Raw genomic sequence first — 23,618 nt, 5'->3', positions numbered from 1 at the left:
CTCTTCTAGCTGACCAGAGGAACTATAAAATGTGTGGAAACAAAACAATTAGACAGCTGTACCTTGACACCACACCTAAATTTAACATACATTTTTATAAAACTGGAACCATTATGATCCAGGGACCTGAAATACAACTTCAGAACTTTGAAAAGGACTTCCAAAGACTGAGGTCACTTGTTGAAAGAAACAAACCCATTCAGGCCCCTACATCCAGTGCTGTGCTGTCTACCTCACCCCCACACTCAGCTTCCAGCCCTCTTCTAGCAGCCTGTTCCAACACAGCCTCAACTACCACCAGCCCTGCAGCACCCAGATCACCCGCTACAGTCAAGCGCATTCAGGACTGCCTCTCACTCCTAGAGATGGAGTTAATAGAGATGAAGGAAAATAAACTTCATGAGGAGGATCTTCTGCAGCAACTGAAAGCTGAAATGAACCAACACAAAATCGAGGCAAATGTGAAAATGGGACAGATAGAAGAAACTGTGAATCTGCTCCAGAGAGAAAATACGATTCTCAAAACGGAAATAATAAGAATTAAAGAGGAACTGGAGCAGAAGGACAGACGGATCTCCACCCTCACAGACCAGCTGCTAAAGGTGACTACAAAACACCACACAGATGCGAACAGCAAACCTAACAGCAGCCAGAAAGAGGCGGAGCTCCGCCCCTACAGCGCTACTCAGAGAGAGTCGGAGCTCCGCCCCTCCAGCGCTACACAGAATGAGTCAGAGCTCCGCCCCTCCAGCGCTACTCAGAGAGAGTCGGAGCTCCGCCCCTCCAGCGCTACTCAGAGAGAGTCGGAGCTCCGCCCCTCCAGCGCTACACAGAATGAGCCAGAGCTCCGCCCCTCCAGCGCTACTCAGAGAGAGTCGGAGCTCCGCCCCTCCAGCAGTACACAGAATGAGCCAGAGCCCCGCCCCTCCAGCGGTGCTCAGAAAGAACCCGAGCCCCGCCCCTCCAGCGCTACACAGAATGAGCCAGAGCCCCGCCCCTCCAGCGGTGCTCAGAAAGAACCCGAGCCCCGCCCCTCCAGCGCTACACAGAATGAGCCAGAACCCCGCCCCTCCAGCGGTGCTCAGAATGAGTCGGGGCTCTGCCCATCTTCAGCCTCACTTTGTCCTCCTAAAACAGCCATTCTCATCGACTCTAATGGGAAATTTCTGAGACACAAGCAGATGTTCCCAACACACAGAGTGGGGAAATTCTGGTGTCCCACAACCCAGGCAGCACATAATCTGCTTCATCATACACAGATAGGTGCACCTGATAACATCATCATACACACAGGAACAAACCAGCTTCACTCTTGTGGGAAAAGTCTGTCACTGATGGTGGTACAAATGGCTCAAAAAGCTCGTAAAGAATTCCCAAAAGCCAACATCACCATCTCTACCTTACTCCCACGACGAGACATTCCCTGTGAGATGATCAAGGACATTAATGATGCTGTCAGCAGAGAATGTGCCAAGATCACGGGCATTACAATTGCCCATCACCCAGCGCTAACTCCAGAACACCTACATGACCATGTGCATGTGGACAAAAACAACATCTGGATGTTAGCATATGATCTGGGAGGAGCCGTACAAAGCCCCGGCCTAAGAGTACAGTGCAACCCAAGAGAGGCAGACCAAACAGAGCCACTCCCAGTAATGCAGGACACAGTAGAGCCACATCCAGCAACACAGCGCCCACCAAACCCCAGCGTCCCACTGCAGCATCGACCAGATCCCAGCATCTCACTGCAGCACCAACCAGATTCCAGCATCTCACTGCAGCACCAACCAGATCCCAGCATCTCACTGCAGGATCCAGCAGATCCCAGCATCTCACTGCAGAATCCAGCAGATCCTGGTGCATCACTGCAGCAGAGGCTCTACCACCAACCTGCCAACAACCCTCCTATGCACAGGTTGTATCTGGTATTAAACAACCAGACCATCCAGCCCTTGAGGAAGTGAGGCAGCTTGCTCCAGCTCGTCTGCAGACTTGTTGGATAATTACACAAAACAATATATCCTTTTTATATTTATATACTTAATATACTTAATTAACTTAATTATTACTGTTGCTTTCTGTTGTATATGGCTAATAATCAATATTTAATAATTTACTTAGAATGAAATCTCTTACAATCTCTTCCTGGAACATTCAAGGACTATATTCCTCAACATTTGGTTTTAAAACCACAAATTTAGATTTTTTAACATGCATTTCTGGCCAAGACATTATCATACTAATTGAAACATGGTGTAAAGATAACACCAACACTCACTGTCCCCCAAATTACAGGGAAATTCTGCTGCCCTCTATAAAACACAGCAATATAAAACATGGTAGAGACTGCGGGGGGGTTAAAATATGGTATAAGGACAATTTATCATCATATTTGTCAGAATCCAAAAGACATTCAACATATATTTGGCTAAAATTAAATAAAAACATAACTGAATGTGAAAATGACTTGTACATATGTGCAGCTTACACCCCCCCTCTAGAGTCTCCGTACTATCAGGATTGTTTCTTTGAGAACCTTCAGCAGGAAATCAGACATTTTCAGGCCCAGGGGAATGTCATGCTTGTTGGAGATTTAAATGCCAGAACAGGCAATGAGAACGATATCATCGATTCTGCTGGTAACAAATACAACCCCTGGCAAAAATTATGGAATAACCACTCTTGGAAGATGTTCTGTCAATTGTTTAATTTTGTAGAAAAAAAATAAATCACAGACATGCCACAAAACTATCATTTTTCAAAATGTCAACCTTCTGGCATTAAGAAACAATAAAAAAAAAGAAACAAATATAATAGTTGTGGTCAGTCACAATTGCTTTTTTTAGATCAAGTAGAGGAAAAAAATATGGAATCACTCAAATCTGAGGAAAAAATTATGGAATCACTCTGTAATTTGCAGTTTAAAAACAAAACATCTACAGCAGATTAGATTTGCTAATTATTCTTCAGTTTAAAAAGAGTGCTTACACCTCGGAGAGCTGTTGCACAAAGCAGATTGTCATGAATCATGGTTCCAACACAAGATATGTCAGTTGAAACAAATGAGAGGATTATAAAACTCCTTCAAGAAGATAAATCATTGTGGAATGTCGCAAAAGATGTTGGTTGTTCCCAGTAAGCTGTGTTTAAAATCTGGACCAAGTACAAACAAAATGGGAAGGTTGTAAAAGGGAAGCATACTGGTAGACCAAGTAAGACATCAAAGCATCAAGATAGAAAACTTAAAGCAATATGTCTTGAAAACAGAAAATGCACAACAAAACAAATGAGAAACAAGTGGCCGGAAAGTGGAGTCAATGTCTGTGACTGAACTGTAAGAAATCACCTAAAAGAAATGGGATTTACATACAGAAAAGCCAAACAAAAGCCATCATTAACACCTAAAAAGAAAAGAACAAGGTTAAAGTAGGCTAAAGAAAAGCAATCGTGGACTGTGGGTGACTGGATAAAAGTGATCTTCAGTGATGAATCGCGAATCTGCACTGGGCAAGGTGATGATGCTGGAACTTTTGTTTGGTGTCTGTCCAATGAAATTTATGAAGATAACTGCCTAAAGAAAACATGTTAATTTCCACAGTTGTTGATGATATGGGCCTGCATGTCGGGTAAAGGCACAGGGGAGATGGTCTTCAATAAATGCCAAAGTCCACATTGAAATTTTGGACGCTTTTCTTATTCCATCAGTTGAAAGGATGTTTGGTGATGATGACTTCATTTTTCAAGATGATAATGCATCTTGCCATAGGGCAAAGGACGTGAAAACTTTCCTTCAAGAAAACATATAATGTCAATGGCATGGCCTGCAAATAGTCCGGATCTCAATCCATTTGAAAATCTCTGGTGGAAATTGAAGAAAATGGTCAATGACAAGGTTCCAACCTGCAAAGCTGATCTGGCAACAGCAAGAGACAGTTGAAGGCAGATTGATGAAGAATACTGTTTGTCATTATAACTAATGACAAACAGTATTCTTCATCAATCTGCCTTCAACTGTCTCAACTCCATGCCTCAGAGAGTTTAAACCATTATAAAAGCCAGAGGTGGTGCAACAAAGTAATAATGGTGCAGTGTTTTCTAATGATTCCATAATTTTTTCCTCAGATTTGAGTGATTCCATATTTTTTTCCTCTACTTGATCTAAAAAAAAGCAATTGTGACTGACCACAACTATTATATTTGTTTCTTTTTTTTATTGTTTCTTAATGCCAGAGGGTTGACAGTTTGAGAAATGATAGTTTTGTGGCATGTCTGTGATTTATTTTTTTTCTACAAAATTAAACATTTGAAAGAACATCTTCCAAGAGTGGTGATTCCATAATTTTTGCCAGGGGTTGTATATATTTAAACAAACATCCATCAACTTCAGCACTATCTGCTCTCAAAGAAACAGTCCTGACCACGCCCTGAACAGGAATGGTAAAGAGCTAGTGCACCTCTGTCGATCCTCAGGTCTGTATATTCTTAACGGTAGGATCCGAGGGGACTCTTTAGGGAGGTTTACATACTGTTCAGCTCTTGGAGCTAGTGTAGTCGACTATGCGATCACTGACATGGACCCCTCCACTATTAGTGCGTTCACTGTCAGACCACAACTCCCACTTTCTGATCACTGTCAAATCAATGTTTACCTTAAACGACTCAGTCAGCATCGAACCATGAAATATGAGCCCTGCAAAACATCTCAGTTAAACCGAACATTCAGATGGAATCATGACAGCGAAGCTAAATTTAAATCTGCTGTTGGTTCCTCAGAAATCATTAATCATATTAACAATTTTTTATCAGAATCATTTGAATTAAACCAATCAGGTGTTGATAGAGCTTTTTCAAAAATTAATGGAATATATTATAAATCCGCTAAAATTGCAGGTCTCAATTTTATAAACACCAAACTAAACCAAAAACCACAAAATGAAGAATGGTTTGATGAAGACTGTAAAATAATCAGGCAGAAATTAAGACATCTATCAAACCAAAGACACAGAGAACCAAACAATCATCAAATTCGATCAAATTATGCTACAAATCTAAGGGAATATAAAAAGATTTTACGACATAAAAAACACATCTATTATACTCAGTATCTACAAAAAATTGAAAACTCTATTGACCAAAATCAATTCTGGGAACTGTGGAACAACCTGAGCAACAAAAACCCACATCATCTGGCCATAGAAAATCCAAATACCTGGAAAAATCACTTTGAACAATTATATGAGCAATTACCACCAGATGATTTTAATTCAGAACAGCAAAAAATCATAGAAAATCTAAATATATTAGAATCTACCATAAAAAACTATCAGAACCCAATTGATTACCAAATTTCACAGGAAGAATTGAATACCCAAATTAAAAAACTCAAATCCAGAAAAGCCTGCGGACCTGACAGCATCAGGACTGAGATGCTGAAGTGCAGCAGTCCTCAGCTACAGCAGGCTCTGCTCAGGTTGTTCAATATCGTTCTCCAATCCGGCTGCTTTCCTGGGATCTGGAACAGGGGGCTTATTTCCCCAATCTACAAGAGTGGAGACAAATTCGACCCCAACAACTACAGAGGCATCTGTGTGAGCAGTAACCTGGGGAAGGTGTTCTGCTGTATCATTAACGCCCGGATACAGGCCTTCCTTACCGAGCACAGTGTCCTGAGTAATGGACAGATCGGCTTTTTACCAAATCATCGCACTACTGACCATATTTACACCCTACACACCCTAATCCACCAACATCTACACAAACAAAATCATGCTAAAGTTTTTGCATGTTTTATAGATTTTAGAAAAGCATTTGATTCAATCTGGCAAGAAGGATTATATTATAAAATTGGTGTAGGGGGTAAAGTCTATGACATCATTAAATCAATGTATGTCAATAATAAATGTGGAGTAAAAATTGGCAATAAAATGACTGAGGTCTTCACTCAGGGGCGTGGTGTCAGGCAGGGTTGCAGCTTGTCTCCTACTCTATTTAATATCTATATCAATGATTTAGCGGTGTTATTGGAGCAATCTGCAAATCCCGGCCTGACACTAAATAAAACGGAAGTAAAATTTCTCCTCTACGCGGATGACCTGGTGCTGCTGTCGCCCACAGAAAAGGGGCTTCAGCAGCACCTGGATCTGCTGGAGAAGTTCTGTCAGACCTGGGCCCTGACAGTAAATCCTGATAAATATAAAATTATGATCTTCCAAAAGAAAGCCAGATCTCAGGAGAGCAGGTACACTTTCAATCTAGGAAACACCGCCCTAGACCACACCCTTTCTTATGATTACCTGGGGCTCAAAATCAGTGCCTCAGGAGGCTTCGGTCTGGCAGTGGATGCACAAAGAGAAGGCCTGCAGAGCCCTCTATTCAATTAAAAACAAATTCATTAAGATTGACATCCCAATTGGAATCTGGTTAAAGATCTTCGACAGTATAATCCTGCCCATTGCGCTATACGGTAGTGAAGTATGGGGTCCACTCAGTCATCATGACTACACTAGATGGGACAAGCATCCCACTGAAGTCCTGCATGCAGAATTCTGCAGAATGATTTTACATGTACAAAGAAAAACCCCAACCAATGCATGCAGGGCTGAATTAGGCCGATACCCATTAGTCATTAATATTAAAAAAAGAGCCCTTAAATTCTGGATGCACCTAAAATCCAGTCCCACAACAAGCCTGCAGTTTCAGGCACTCCAATCCCAAGAGCTCTACCCTGAAAAGAGTCCCCTGTGTCAGCTGGTCCAGAGACTGACCAACACACTGACCCCTAACAACCCTAACTCTCTGACCAGCACTGCTTCCCAAACACCAATCAGAATCACCCAAATTATCAAACACCTCAAAAACACTTATCTGGAACATTGGAGAACCCAAACTCAATCCCAAAACAGACTAAACTGCTATCTGACCCTAAAACATGAATACAACCTGGCCACGTATCTCCTCACTGTCCGAGATACGAAGCAGAGACAGATCCTCACCAAATACAGACTGAGTGACCACAGCCTGGCCATCGAGAGAGGCAGGTTAAAAAAGTCCTGGATCCCCAGAGAGGAGAGACTGTGTGGTCACTGCAGGACAGGTGAGGTTGAGACAGAGGTGCACTTCCTTCTAAGCTGCCCAAAATACACAACAATTAGACACAAATATTTTGATCAGTTTGGAAGAGAGGTGAGCGGCTTCAGAACACTGACAGACAGTGAAAAACTGGCCATTATTTTAGGAGAGGGACCATCAGCCTCCACTGCAGCCAGATATGTACAGGAGTGTCACACACTCCGGGACAGTGAGTGAAACACCAAATAATATCCCCACCCACCCCCCGAACACCCCCCCCCCCCCGCACACCCACCACACACCCACCACACACATCGCACACCCACCACACACACAGTAATATTTTCTCTCTTTTTGTGTGAACAATTGTTTTACTACATATTAAATATTTTCTTACCATTTTTTTCTATGTATATACTTGTTCTTTTTTCAAATATTTATATATACTAATGTAAGCTTTGACAATACAAATATGTAAATTTGTCATGTCAATAAAGCAAATTGAATTGAGAGAGAGAGAGAGAGAGAGAGAGAGAGAGAGAGAGAGAGGGAGGAGAGAGAGAGACCTTGTGAGGATGCATGTACAAGGTTTTCTTGGATCCTACTGCTCCACAGGACAATGCAATGCTTTATGCAATATAGCCAGGTTGTACAAGGTTATCCTGGGTCCTGGACCAAAACTTCCCACAACTTTGTGGATTCCAGCAGGACAATGCTTTACACAATATAGCCAGGCCAGGGTGTGGAGGACCATAATACATGGTCACAAGTCATCAAACAACGTCGAGCTGCTTGAATCTTTGTCCCAGAAATGGCATACATTCATCTAACAGCAACGTAAAAAATTGGTGGAGAGAGCATGCCAAAATGCATAAAGGTTGACTGAAAATCCGGGTTGATAACAAGTTCAGTACTTGAAACCTGATTAATTTTATTAAGCCATGTCTGACCTTAATGGGTTCTGCCTTCTCAGCCACACTATGTATTGCTTCTCTTTGCTGACGGTAGAGAAATTCTGCTTCCTCATATGCAATTTTAAGCGTCAACATCTGTTGCTGTTGTGTTTTATATGTCTCACGACACATAGATAACCTGGTACTCAACTCGTCCAGCTCATCTTCCTTAAAAAACAAAAACAAAACAGAAAAATAAACAACAATGCATATACAAATGGTTATGCTGTACATGACACCAGACTCCTTATCACCACATTTTCACTATTAAACTTAAAAATAATAAACCCACCGTCACCAAATCTTGTGACTTATAATACCAAGCCTGTCAGATTAAATGCAATGTAGCTTAAATGACCTTTTTTAATGAAGTTCATAAAACATTTGAGTTGAGTTGGATTTTATTATTGTGAAGCCTCCTTTTTTTATAACAAACAGGTTATAACAAACAAACCTTCACTCAGTGCTGATTTCAAGTCTGGATAAAAATAAAATGGTAGTATCAGTTAGGGCCTACTTGAGGAAAACCTCATTTAAAGCACATACAAACTCAGACTGTATTCACAGTTCATCTTTTAACAAAGCATTTGCTTGACCCAAAGCAAATAAGCAAAACCACACTGGGTTTCAGGTTGAGTGGCCTAGTCTTAAAGCATATCAAACATCTGTGGAGAAACCTGAAGATAACAATTCTCAGATGCTTGCCATTCAAGTTGACAGATTTAATAAAGGATATAATATACTGCCAAAATCACATATAAGAAGACTTGCAGCTGTAAAAGCAGCCAAAAGAGCTTCTACAGAACAATGAATAAAGGGTTTGAATACTTTTTTGAATGAACAATCAGTTTTTGATTTTTAAATAATTTTCAAAAAACTTATTCCCTTTATCATTAAATACAAAACCCATTGAAAAAAGTTATGACTATGCAATAAAATGCAGTAAAAACAAGAACCTGTGAATTTATGTAAATGTCAAAGATACAAAGAAACGATTTTAGTACTTTCACTGACCAACTAAACTGTATTTTGTATATATTGATAATTTAAAAATTTTATGCCTGCAACACACTCAAAAAATGAGGCATTTTTATCAACTTCACACATATGCAAGTCACCTATGCTATTGGCTTTGATGAACCCCTATACCATGACAATAATGATTTTTTTCACTGTTTGTTGTTAACATTTAAATCACCTGCCTAAACCCAGACTTAGGACCTTTTCTATTATGGTAACTGTACACCCATAAAGTGCATATATGTAGGTGTAGCTAATAAAATAACCATACACAAGCTCCAAAAACTTTGCCATCTCGCAGAGCTTTTATAGCAGCAAAATAATAATAATAAATAAGGCCAATAAAACAGAGAAGATACTGGAAAATGGAAAACTCTACCAGAGGTTTTAGGTCCTCTGACTGTGGTTCATCTAAATTTTGCAGATCATTTATCTCCAACTGAAGTTTCCGCCGATGTTCCTATAAGATTCAGTTACAGTTAAATTTCACATTGCATCATCATATATTCCAATACCACCAAAATTGTACAAAACATTACTTGAATAGGAAAAAAAAAACCTTAATTTTTTTGCAGTCATCCAGGGTTCTTTTCATAAGAGCTTCATTCTGATGCAAATCATCAACAACTTGTTGAACTTCTTGCTTAAAAGTGCCTAAATGTGCCTCCTGTATCTGCATAGCTGCTTGTAAATCCCTAAAATGTGGAAAAAGATAATTGAATTTAATACATACATTGATCAGTCAAAAAAATTAGGACCTAGGTTAAGTCTCTCATCAACAGCAAGGGGTGCTCACAGGCAGCCATGGTTATGTTTTGGCTAATCAGAATATCTAGCCAATTTAAGCAGTGATGGGAGATGATAACTGAAAAATATAAAAAAGATTATTTTTAACCAGTTGCAATTTAGAGAGGTAATTGATTTTTGCACAACATTAAACAATTGTGGGCTATTTATCCCAAAGGTTATAGGTTTTGTTGTATAGTAAAAGTGTACAGCAAATATGAGTTCTACACAAAACTCCATATATCGTTTAAACCAGATCTTTAAGAGAATTAACAAATCACAGATACTTGGTTTTATTGAATTAAATAAAACGTCCCAACTTTTTCAGCAGCAAGGTTTATACTTTAACTACACTGTCAGCTGTCAGACTGCCTTGCTAAGCTATTACATTATTTGATTCAATTTTGTATTTAGCATTGGGTAACTAATGGATAGCAACGTTTAGTATTTCATTTTCATTATAAAGAAGACTATGATAAACACCAGGTAATTGAATAAAGTAATTTGTGCAATCATTAGATTTATCAATAAATAGTAACATAAGTTTTTATCATATCATTAAGATTTAAAAGTAACTGTTAACTTTTGTATTATTTAGAAAGCTTAAGAAATATTTTGAGGCTTCTTCTCACATGCATAGGCTCCATCGATAGACTTTACATTTGGACAGTGACAGACATAAATGAATTATATTAAACCAATAAATAATCATAATAAAAATAATAACCTGATTTCCTGCTCCAGATCATGCTTTAGGTAGCGTGCCCTTTGTCTTTCTGAGGAGTAGTAGCGATTGCAATACACCTGGTCCCCTTCACACGTAAATGCCTCTTTGCAGTTATGAGGAGGGTGTCCCCCCTGCATCACTCTTCGTGCATCCTTATTATTCTAAAAACAAAAACAAAATATTAGATTTAAATACCAGCCAAGCTATACAACTGTTTCATAAAATAAAAAAAAATAATAATTTGTACAGCTTGATATGATTAAATTAAGTAATAATACATATTTGCTTACTTACCTTAATAAGAAGAATAGTCTCAACACCCCTCATGTCCACAAGACAATTAGCCACAACTGGATTATCAATATCAAGGGCCTGAAGAACTGTGGGGTATTTGGAATGATTGACAGCTCTGTCAAGATTAAAAGATAATACCTTAATGTTAAGAGTAAATACTTTAAGTTATTATAACCATCACAGCCAAATCTGATTTTTTATTAGACATGATATAAGTTGTGGTACAGTTAAGTGGGAATATAGTATATACAACAGGGTAAATTCACCTTGCATTAACACATCTCAGCCCAAAGATGTCCAATAACACTGTTACTGATTTAATTATGATACTCACACATTGTCATTGGGTCAAGATGAAATGAAAAAGAAGTTTCATTGTAGATCAGTAAATCGATGATTTCAGGTAACCGACTGTTTATAGGCATTACTTTATGTTAGAGGTTCAGCACTTCATGCTCAGGTCCTTACCAGATTAAGAAAAGGAGTAAAAACAGGACAAAAAGCTGGTGCTTTATTATATGAGAAACGCTAGTCACTTGTTGACAATTGTGCCAGAGAGAGATGAGCAGAGCCTGAAGCAACCAAAATTGAGTTCCACTTGATTATCCTTGAAATGCAAGGCTTTTACACCTCAAAAAAGTTAAGTTGCTAAATTGCAAGCCAATTTTTGACCCCACAAAACTCCTATTAATTACACTTTTTAATGGTTTGGGAAGTGAATACTTATTGTTGCAGTTTTGGAGTTTAGTTTTTGCTGCAGTTGTCTTATTTTCCTCTTAATGATGATACATACAAACTCAATAGGAGAGTTTGGTCAAGAATACACACTGTGTTTATCAAAGGTTACACTGCTGTAGCATGTGCAAAATGAGGCATGGAATGATAACAGTCTAAATGATCCTCTTTGGCACAGAGAATTCAACGTTTGTTTTATTTACAAACAAGCTAAATGTTGAATTATCGGACCACAGCAAATATGGCCACTGTGTTTAATCTGAGATGAGCTTGGGCCAAGAGAACTCAGCTGTGTTTCAACATAGAAATGATGTATGGCTTTTTTCTAGAATTTAAGTTTGCATTTCTTGATGCAGCGACGTATGTGGCTAGAGTCTATGTGGCTCTTATTATCCACAAGACAGTTCCTCATGCAATGCCCTCTGAGGGCTTAAGTGTCACATACATTGAACAGATTTCCCCCCAGATTTCCTGAATTTATTCACAGTATTATTTTTTTCAAAGATGGTAAAAGGTAAAAAGACCTACATTTGCAATCTTGTTTTTTAAATTCATTGACAACTCTCACAAAGTTTGTAAGAAAGTGGTAAACCATGACCCATCATTGCTTGCAAAGACATAACCATGATACCCTTACCTGTTACCAAATCACCTTCTTACTGTGCAATGTTTCAAACTTGTATAAATTGAATGTTCTATCAACCTATTACTTTAATTTGACTGGCCACCATTTTTTTGGTGTGTTGAAGGCATAAGTTAAACATAAGACAAAACACCAAAACATTAAAATCATACTTTTGTCAGTTGAATAAAGATATAACAAAATTCAAAAAACTAAGATTTTTTTTATTTTACTGTTTCTTATACAATGTCCAAGCTTTTCAGAAAATTTTGCAGTGGTCTCTAATTTTTCCCCAGTGTGCGTGTGACATACACACCTTGTAACTCAACATATTTCAACAGATTTATACTCTTGGACTGTTGTCTACTTAAACTAGAGTAAGGTAATGTCTACTACTGAAGCACTTCTGTTAGTCGCTCTGGATAAGAGCGTCTGCTAAACGTATATGTAACTCGAAACTCGAAACTCAAAATCTTCGAAACTTGATGACCTGTGTGCGACTGTCGCTTTGTTCTTTGCTTGGCTTGAGCAGTGTGGTAAAACTTGGGTGAAAGCAGGTTAAAAAAAGTATGTAGAGAAACAGTTGGACTACAGTAAGTAATTGTAGAACTACAAAGTGCTTCTATATGGTAAGTGCAGCTGATAATATATATATATATATATATATATATATATATATATATATACAGTGTATCACAAAAGTGAGTACACCCCTCACATTTCTGCAAATATTTCATTATATCTTTTCATGGGACAACACTATAGAAATAAAACTTGGATATAACTTAGAGTAGTCAGTGTACAACTTGTATAGCAGTGTAGATTTACTGTCTTCTGAAAATAACTCAACACACAGCCATTAATGTCTAAATAGCTGGCAACATAAGTGAGTACACCCCACAGTGAACATGTACAAATTGTGCCCAAAGTGTCAATATTTTGTGTGATCACCATTATTTTCCAGCACTGCCTTAACCCTCCTGGGCATGGAATTCACCAGAGCTACACAGGTTGCTACTGGAATCCTCTTCCACTCCTCCGTGATGACATCACGGAGCTGGTGGATGTTAGACACCTTGAACTCCTCCACCTTCCACTTGAGGATGCGCCACAGGTGCTCAATTGGGTTTAGTCCATCACCTTTACCTTCAGCTTCCTCAGCAAGGCAGTTGTCATCTTGGAGGTTGTGTTTGGGGTCGTTGTCCTGTTGGAAAACTGCCATGAGGCCCAGTTTTCGAAGGGAGGGGATCATGCTCTGTTTCAGAATGTCACAGTACATGTTGGAATTCATGTTTCCCTCAATGAACTGCAGCTCCCCAGTGCCAGCAACACTCATGCAGCCCAAGACCATGATGCTACCACCACCATGCTTGACTGTAGGCAAGATACAGTTGTCTTGGTACTTCTCACCAGGGCGCCGCCACACATGCTGGACACCATCTGAGCCAAACAAGTTTATCTTGGTCTCGTCAGACCACAGGGCATTCCAGTAATCCATGTTCTTGGACTGCTTGTCTTCAGCAAACTGTTTGCTGGCTTTCTTGTGCGTCAGCTTCCTTCTGGGATGACGACCATGCAGACCGAGTTGATGCAGTGTGCGGCGTATGGTCTGAGCACTGACAGGCTGACCTCCCACGTCTTCAACCTCTGCAGCAATGCTGGCAGCACTCATGTGTCTATTTTTTAAAGCCAACCTCTGGATATGACGCCGAACACGTGGACTCAACTTCTTTGGTCGACCCTGGCGAAGCCTGTTCCGAGTGGAACCTGTCCTGGAAAACCGCTGTATGACCTTGGCCACCATGCTGTAGCTCAGTTTCAGGGTGTTAGCAATCTTCTTATAGCCCAGGCCATCTTTGTGGAGTGCAACAATTCTATTTCTCACATCCTCAGAGAGTTCTTTGCCATGAGGTGCCATGTTGAATATCCAGTGGCCAGTATGAGAGAATTGTACCCAAAACACCAAATTTAACAGCCCTGCTCCCCATTTACACCTGGGACCTTGACACATGACACCAGGGAGGGACAACGACACATTTGGGCACAATTTGGACATATTCACTGTGGGGTGTACTCACTTATGTTGCCAGCTATTTAGACATTAATGGCTGTGTGTTGAGTTATTTTCAGAAGACAGTAAATCTACACTGCTATACAAGCTGTACACTGACTACTCTAAGTTATATCCAAGTTTCATGTCTATAGTGTTGTCCCATGAAAAGATATAATGAAACATTTGCAGAAATGTGAGGGGTGTACTCACTTTTGTGATACACTGTATATATATATATATATATATATATATGCAAGACCCTCCTGCAAATCCTGCAACCTTAGTGAAAAAGTAGCACATTTTTCTACTTATTTTTTATGAATGTTACATGATAAAGCCCATTTCAGATTTAAATCTGGTTTAACACTATTGGTTCAAATGCACGTTTTCTACCTTTTTTGCTTTTATGGGATTTTTCCCTTTTAAGCCTTAATACCCTTTTTTTTTTTTTTTTTTTTTACAATGTTTTAGTTTCCCACCACTGCATTTAAATAACAAGGAAGACGAAAATCATTTGAGTACCTGCTACTGATATCGTAAGGTGTGTCGGTGAATTCACTAACAATAATTTGAGGCCTGGATCCAGGTGGAAAGTTTTGGATCATGAGAGCTTGTAACACTTTTTCATCTGTGTAGTTATCACAGCAGAAAGCCAGCATCAAAGACTTTAGGCAGCTTTCCACAGCAAGGCCCAGGTCTGCATCACGCAACCGAATACAGAATCCTAGAAACAAAAGATTAACTAGTGTAAGTCAATATCCTTTTTAAACAGGATTAGTGTATAACAATTTACTTTTTTTTTTTCATTTTTTATAATTGCAAAACTATAAAAGTAAACCCTACTGCCAAACATCTCAAATAATTTATACATATTACAAACTTCCCTAAAAAGCCCCAAAAAGGTTTTCTGTATGTGATGGCATATGTTGCTTCAAGTTTAAGTTTCCCATGTGCAAGATACCCAAGCCATTGCAACTAACAACTAACTAACAACTAACCACACAGCTGGCTTTTTGTTGGTAACAACTTTTCTCTTTTGCCCAAAAAACTGTTGCTTATTTCCAGATGTTTATTATTTCCAGACACAACTGAAAATGTATCAGTGTGGACTGCTTGTTACTGAGTTGGCAGGTATAGCCCTGTAACTGTGAAAAAGAGGTAAATGAATATGCAGGTTGCGTAACCATGGCAGAACAATGGTGTAGCTAAAGGGCCACAAACAAAAAGGAAACCACAAAATATGGCCAAAAAAGAAAAATGAAACCAAATTTTAAAAACTTGGACACACATGAGGACCACTGCTGACAGACAACCAGGTTGTGGAGAAACGGTAAAACAGAGTCAAGCTTATAAGTGGAATAGTGGACATCACACTCAATGCTTGTTCACAAAAGAAAAGGGATGTTCGCCCCACAGGAACAAAAACCTATGTTGTTCCCAGCACAATGGTGAAAACCTAAAGTAGATCAAAAAGATGCTGGCAAAAGAACTGACAGTAAGGAAAGCTGAGCCTAGGCCAGCATACCAGCCTCACAGATTGTGCAGATGAGTACCACAACAAGCTGTTCTGCAATGCATCAACTCTTAATGTTGCTTATCGCCTCTCAGCTCCCTGCCTATGCTAATGCAGAGGAGGTGAACCTAATTTGTGTCCCCTGCCACTATACGGCAATCAAAAAAAATGAAAAAACTGACTTGCCCTAAATAGAAAATGAGCAGCTAGATGGTTAAGCTCTGCTGGGTTCATCTATCAACTGGTGCATTCTGTAATGAGGCAGATCATGTCTTATCACTGAAGTAGCAGGTGTAGCCCCGTACCTGCATGAAGACGGATGATGTACCTAATATGTAGAATGATTAACCAAAATAGAACAATACTGTCTGAAGAGCCACAAACAAAACAGTACCTTCACATACAGTGTATCAAAAAAGTGAGTACACCCCTCACATTTCTGCAGATATTTAAGTATATCTTTTCATGGGACAACACTGACAAAATGACACTTTGACACAATGAAAAGTAGTCTGTGTGCAGCTTATATAACAGTGTAAATTTATTCTTCCCTCAAAATAACTCAATGTACAGCTATTAATGTCTAAACCACCGGCAACAAAAGTGAGTACACCCCTTAGTGAAAGTTCCTGAAGTGTCAATATTTTGTGTGGCCACCATTATTTCCCAGAACTGCCTTAACTCTCCTGGGCATGGAGTTTACCAGAGCTTCACAGGTTGCCACTGGAATGCTTTTCCACTCCTCCATGACGACATCACGGAGCTGGCGGATATTCGAGACTTTGTGCTCCTCCACCTTCCGCTTGAGGATGCCCCAAAGATGTTTTATTGGGTTTAGGTCTGGAGACATGCTTGGCCAGTCCATCACCTTTAGCCTCAGCCTCTTCAATAAAGCAGTGGTCGTCTTAGAGGTGTGTTTGGGGTCATTATCATGCTGGAACACTGCCCTGCAACCCAGTTTCCGGAGGGAGGGGATCATGCTCTGCTTCAGTATTTCACAGTACATATTGGAGTTCATGTGTCCCTCAATGAAATGTAACTCCCCAACACCTGCTGCACTCATGCAGCCCCAGACCATGGCATTCCCACCACCATGCTTGACTGTAGGCATGACACACTTATCTTTGTACTCCTCACCTGATTGCCGCCACACATGCTTGAGACCATCTGAACCAAACAAATTAATCTTGGTCTCATCAGACAATAGGACATGGTTCCAGTAATCCATGTCCTTTGTTGACATGTCTTCAGCAAACTGTTTGCGGGCTTTCTTGTGTAGAGGCTTCCTTCTGGGGTGAAAGCCATGCAGACCAATTTGATGTAGTGTGCGGCGTATGGTCTGAGCACTGACAGGCTGACCCCCCACCTTTTCAATCTCTGCAGCAATGCTGACAGCACTCCTGCGCCTATCTTTCAAAGACAGCAGTTGGATGTGACGCTGAGCACGTGCACTCAGCTTCTTTGGACGACCAACGCGAGGTCTGTTCTGAGTGGACCCTGCTCTTTTAAAATGCTGGATGATCTTGGCCACTGTGCTGCAGCTCAGTTTCAGGGTGTTGGCAATCTTCTTGTAGCCTTGGCCATCTTCATGTAGCACAACAATTCGTCTTTTAAGATCCTCAGAGAGTTCTTTGCCATGAGGTGCCATGTTGGAACTTTCAGTGACCAGTATGAGAGAGTGTGAGAGCTGTACTACTAAATTGAACACACCTGCTTCCTATGCACACCTGAGACCTAGTAACACTAACAAGTCACATGACATTTTGGAGGGAAAATGACAAGCAGTGCTCAATTTGGACATTTAGGGGTGTAGTCTCTTAGGGGTGTACTCACTTTTGTTGCCGGTGGTTTAGACATTAATGGCTGTATATTGAGTTATTTTGAGGGAAGAATAAATTTACACTGTTATATAAGCTGCACACAGACTACTTTTCATTGTGTCAAAGTGTCATTTTGTCAGTGTTGTCCCATGAAAAGATATACTTAAATATCTGCAGAAATGTGAGGGGTGTACTCACTTTTGTGATACACTGTATATGCAAGCCACCCATGCCATGGGCACTAATGCACCCCCATACCATAAAAGATGTTGGCTTTTGCACCCATCACTGATAATAGTCTGGATGGCCCTTTTCATTTTTGGCACTCAACATCAATTTTTCCTAAAACCAAGCTAAACTGTGGACTAGATGTACATTTTCTGATGCATTGTTTTAAGAGATAATGGGTTTTTTTTTCACAGTAGCATAATTTCTTATCTGTGAGCCCAAACGTCACACAAATCCAACAGTGGTTTTCAGCTTTCTCCTACATAGACTAAGATCATTTCACAATTTATTTACAGTAGATGGTAAAAGACTAAATTATTTGCAATGTTACATTGAGAAATATTATTGATGAACTGATTTGACAGTTCTCTCCTGAAGTTTGGCACTGGTGAGCCACAATCCTTGTCTACAAGTTCTTGTACTTCTCTGTGTGTTTAGTACCATAATAGTAATTTAAATTGCAATCCTTAAAGACAGCGGCCTGTTTTCCACTAACTAAACAAACAGCTTTACATCTGATTTCAGTAAATAAATACTTGTCCATGTCTTGTTAAAAACTCATACAATTTGTATCAATTACACTCACAGTTCTGTTCACCAACACATTACGGTAAAGCAAGATACACTCGTACACAAGCACAAATGTAAATTGAAAAATAACAATCGCTTCAAAATAAAAACAATGCTATTGTACTGCATGTAAGAATGTGGCCTAGGGGGTGTACAATACCCAGGTGTGCTCTAAGCAAACCAGTTAACCTTGGGTTCGGTCTCCCTCTAAATTAATTCAAAATGACTGAAATACATATTTCATACTGTATACTAATATAGGACAATTGGCCTGGTTGTTTTTGGATTTAAAAAAAGAATAAAAAAAATACCTAAAACTAAAAATCGAATAAAAAAGCTGTTAGTTATGGTACATAACACCAATTTACAAGCAACGTTGTGTATCAGCATCTTCTGATTTTTGAGCTTTATGATAAGATTGCTCTGACCTGTAACTAAATCTGTGCAAGTATTTGTGATTAGCAGCCATTCAAAAAGCTGATTAAATCTTTTACCAAAATGTAGGCTATTTTGGAATAATATATAATTCATTTGAAGGAAAAAGAATGATAAGTTGACTGCTGCTATAATTAAATATGCTTCCAAGAGGATATTAAGTGGAATCACAAAAATGCCATCTTTTGTCATTGAAAACAACACTAAGACTGAGCAATAAATTACTTTAATATTATGTGATCAGTTTTTGATAGTGATTATAAAATGGTTGTAAATGTTAAGCATACAATTTGCTCACTTAAGCAGATATCATGACAAACTGTAAAGTACTTCTACTCAAATTAACAAATCCACTGTTCAAAGAAAACGTATACAAAAATTTTAAATGAGATTATCATTTAAAAGGTAGTTTGATATTGACCTTCACTTCACCATGTATTCAAATGCAGATATCATTATATACTGGTGCCAATACTAAAAATCCTTTTTTTGTATTGGTCTTAAGTAATATTCTAATTTTCTGAGATACTGAATTTGGGGTTTTCATTAATTGTCAGTTATAATCATCAACATTAAAAGAAATAAACATTCGAAATATATCAGTCTGTGTGTAATGAATGAATATAATATACAAGTTTCACTTTTTGAATGGAATTACTGAAATAAATCAACTTTTTCATGATAATCTAATTTTATGACCAGCACCAGTATATATACTCTAACTCTATCATTTGTGAATAGTTTCTATTCAAAATGAGAAAGCCACTGTAACTAGACTGATGCTTACGCAAATGTCCTGAAATTAACACTTTTTTATGCTTATTTATTTGAAGCAAAATGGTTAGCAAAAATGTGACCATGAGATTATGCTCGTTTGTTTGGTTAAAAAAAGTATCAATATTGATACAAAGGGTAACTTGTTTATAGACTTAGATTTGCATATAGACCAATATACAGCAACAGAAAAGAAATTCAAACTTAACAAAAGAATTCTGATGCTAAATATAATATTTAGCCCAATGCTTTGGTAAAAGTTCATCAAAAATAGGAGAAAAAAATAGTTGTAACACTTGAAAATGGCATTATAAAAACACTGCCATCACACATACATACAACACCCCAAGTATACACCTCAAGTATTCACCCCTCCCCCATCCCCCCGCTGACATTTACACTGTCACACATACTATATGGCCCAAATTATTTGGACACCTAATCATGAGCTTGTTGGACATCCCATATCAAAAACAAATGGTATTGAAAATAGAGTGATTTTGTGCCCATTTAGTAAAAAAAAAAGAAACCCATGGTTGCCACACACCAACACCAACCAAAAAGTATTCAACCCCACATTTGTGAACTTACTAGCAACCACCTAGCCATACATTAGCAGCAACCTGAAACACCATAACAACCATGGTGTCATGGTTTCAATCACTGTTGTAGTTCCTTCAGGGAATAAATGTCTAGTTTTTATTCTGCTACGACCTGTGCTATATACGTAGTTCTGGAGTCAGTGTGATGTATTTTTTAATAGAATTAATTTTAAAACCTCTCACACTTGCAGAAACCATGAAAAAGAAATGGCTGTTTTATTTTATTTAGGTACACTGACTGACACATAAGACAACATATTGGCACCCCAAACCACCTGAGGAGCAATGATCCTAAACTTGGTCCCTGCAGGGTTCTGGTCCCAAACTTGGTCGCACACTACCCAAAGTGTGAAGGGTGGTCAGTAGGGCTTGGGCTGACATGGCCAAGGGCACCATGGGCACCAAGGTCCCCTTAGGAGCATCCACCCCTAAGTTAGTCCATTGGGGGTCACTGGCCCCTAACTTGGTCCAGTCTGGTCAAAAGTAGGTAGGCCACAGTTTTCAAGTACTTTTGTACTTTTTTTTTAAGGAAATTCAGGTCTAGGTATTTTATCTGTCTTCTTACTCCACACATTTGAGCGATTAGTACAGCCCTATTAACTTAACATACAGACACCGTTCAAACACCAATGTGTAGATAATCATAGCGTGATCTGATGTTGAATAAATCAAGCTTTTTCATTAACTTTCTGGGCTGTCCTCCCAAACTGAATGACCAAGCCAGGACGATACTGATCAGGGATCCTAAAAAGTGCCATGCAGAAAAATTTAGAACATTCTAATGCCATGTGGCAAAAAGGTTTTATAGTCAGATTAAACCAAGAGTGAACTTTTGGACTGAACTTGGTTTGGAGTAAGCCAAACCACTAAAAATACACCATACCTACTGTGAAGCACAGAAGTGGCAACATTATGTTTTGGGGACAATTCTGCAAGGAAGAAACGGATAAATATTAAAAGCTGGTGTGCAACATTTTCACTAATTTTCTGAACACTTACCTTTTATTTCAATTGCTTGATTTGTGTAAAGCATAATATGTAAATAAAGTTGAAAAAAGAGATTTGTTTTCTGAGTTCTGATTTATGGCTGTAAGACAAAAGTCTCAAAGTGTCAAAAGTATTCGTCTTCATATTATTGCTCCACACATTTGTGATTAGTACATTGACACAGAGATCATTCAAAGTTGCATAGATAATCGTGCCATGACCAATCCTATCTATTTTTGGAGATTATAAAATATACACTTTCCTAAAGATTTTAATGTGAAATGTTTACAAATACAATGCTATTACACATTCATAAATATATTTACAAATACTTACCTAACCAAAAGTACTAAACCTTACACATACATGCTTACATACAATCAACCAAAATATTCCATCAAACACATACATACATATACAATCACATAACCAATCAAAAGTACTCTAACCCGCTCACAGATACTAACCAACACACAATCCCATACCTAACCAAAAATATTTAACCCCACAAATACATACTTGCATACACACAATCACATACATATCTATTGAAAAGTATTCAACTGCAAAAATACATACACTATATTGCCAAAAGTATTCATTGCCTTCACACGCATGAACTTGAGTGACATCCCATTCTTAATCCATAAGGTTTAATATGATGTTGGCCCAGCTTCAACTCTCCTGGGAAGGCTTTCCACAAGGTTTAGGAGTATGTTTATGGGAATTTTTTACCATTCTTCCAGAAGCGCATTTGTGAGGTCAGACACTGATGTTGGACGAGAAGGCCTGGCTTGCAGTCTCCGCTCTAATTCATCCCAAAGGTGTTCTATCGGGATGGGGCCAGGACTCTGAGCAGGCCAGTCAAGTTCTTCCACACCAAACTCGCTCATTCATGTCTTGCTTTGTGCACTGGTGCGCAGTCATGTTAGAACAGGAAGAGGCTATCCCTAAACTGTTCCCACAAAGTTGGGAGCATAAAATTATCCAAAATCTCTTGGTATGCTGAAACATTAAGAGTTCCATTTACTGGAACTAGGGGGCCGAGCCCAACTCCTGAAAAACAACCCCACACCATAATCCCCCCTCCACCAAACTTTACACTTGGCACAATGCAGTCAGACAAGTACCGTTCTCTTTGCAACCGCCAAACCCAGATTCATCCATCGGATTGCCAGACGGAGAAGCGTGATTCGTCACTCCAGAGAACACGTCTCCACTGCTCTACAGTCCAGTGGTGGCGTGCTTTACACCACTGCATCCGCTACTTTGCATGTGCTTGGTGATGTAAGGCTTGGATGCAGCTGCTCTACACACTGTTTTTGAGCTAATCTGAAGGCCACATGAAGTTTGGAGGTCTGTAGCGATTGACTCTGCAGAAAGTTGGCAACCTCTGCGCACTATGCACCCTAGCATTCGCTGACTCTGCTCTGTCATTTTACGTGGCCTACCACTTCGTGGCTGAGTTGCTGTCGTTCCCAATCGCTTCCACTTTGTTATAATACCACTGACGGTTGACTGTGGAATATTTAGTAGCGAGGAAATTTCACGACTGGACTGCACAGGTGGCATTCTATCACGGTACCACGCTGGAATTCACTGAGCTCCTGAGAGCAACCCATTCTTTCACAAATGTTTGTAGAAGCAGTCTGCATGCCCAGGTGCTTGGTTTTATACACCTGTGGCCATGGAAGTGATTCGAACACCTGAATTAAATGATTTGGATGGGTGAGTGAATACGTTTGGCAATATAGTGTACTTGGACACACATCAGATCTAACCAAAAGTATTTAATCCCACATACACTGCCTGGCCAAAAAAAGGTCACACACTCTAATATTCCGTTGGACCGCCTTTAGCTTTGATTATGGCACGCATTCGCTGTGGCATCATTTCCACAAGCTTCTGCAATGTCACAACATTTATTTCTGTCCAGAGTTGCACTAATTTTTCCCCAAGATCTTGTATTGATGAGGGGAGATTTGGACCACTGCGCAAAGTCTTCTCCAGCACATCCCAAAGATTCAGGTCTGGACTCTGTGGTGGCCAATCCATGTGTGAAAATGATGTCTTATGCTCCCTTATATTCCTCTTTCACAATTTGAGCCCGATGAATCCTGGCATTGTCATCTTGGAATATGCCTGTGCCATCAGGGAAGAAAAAATCCATTGATGGAATAACCTGGTCGTTCAGTATATTCAGGTAGTCAGCTGACCTCATTCTTTGGGCACATAATGTTGCTAAACCTAGACTTGACCAACTGCAGCAACCCCAGATCATAGCACTGCCCCCACAGGCCTGTACGGTAGGCACTAGGCATGATGGGTGCACCACTTCAGCCGCTTCTCTTCTTATCCTGATGCGCCCATCACTCTGGAACAGGGTAAATCTGGACTCATCAGACCACATGACCTTCTTCCATTGCTC

The 23,618-nt window shown here is 39.4% G+C and overlaps 1 protein-coding gene across 3 annotated transcripts in view; it reads right to left on the bottom strand.

The window, feature by feature from the left end:
* The window catches only part of si:dkey-119f1.1 (Structural maintenance of chromosomes protein 6-like), a 164,488-nt gene that overhangs the window by 66,577 nt on the left and 74,293 nt on the right, over nt 1-23,618 (bottom strand). For all 3 annotated transcript variants that reach the window (XM_063004092.1, XM_063004094.1, XM_063004093.1), the window contains 6 exons: nt 14,784-14,985; nt 10,852-10,966; nt 10,558-10,718; nt 9,604-9,739; nt 9,424-9,504; nt 8,022-8,192 (listed from right to left, as the gene is read on the bottom strand). In XM_063004092.1, the coding sequence (XP_062860162.1) occupies nt 8,022-8,192; nt 9,424-9,504; nt 9,604-9,739; nt 10,558-10,718; nt 10,852-10,966; nt 14,784-14,985 (866 nt within the window). The remainder of the gene's footprint in view (nt 1-8,021; nt 8,193-9,423; nt 9,505-9,603; nt 9,740-10,557; nt 10,719-10,851; nt 10,967-14,783; nt 14,986-23,618) is intronic.

The sequence above is a fragment of the Trichomycterus rosablanca genome, chromosome 11 (genome assembly GCF_030014385.1).
Source record: "Trichomycterus rosablanca isolate fTriRos1 chromosome 11, fTriRos1.hap1, whole genome shotgun sequence".
Lineage (NCBI taxonomy): Eukaryota > Metazoa > Chordata > Actinopteri > Siluriformes > Trichomycteridae > Trichomycterus > Trichomycterus rosablanca.
The sequence above is the reverse complement of the archived record's forward strand: the minus strand, read 5'-3'. Positions and strand labels throughout refer to the sequence as shown.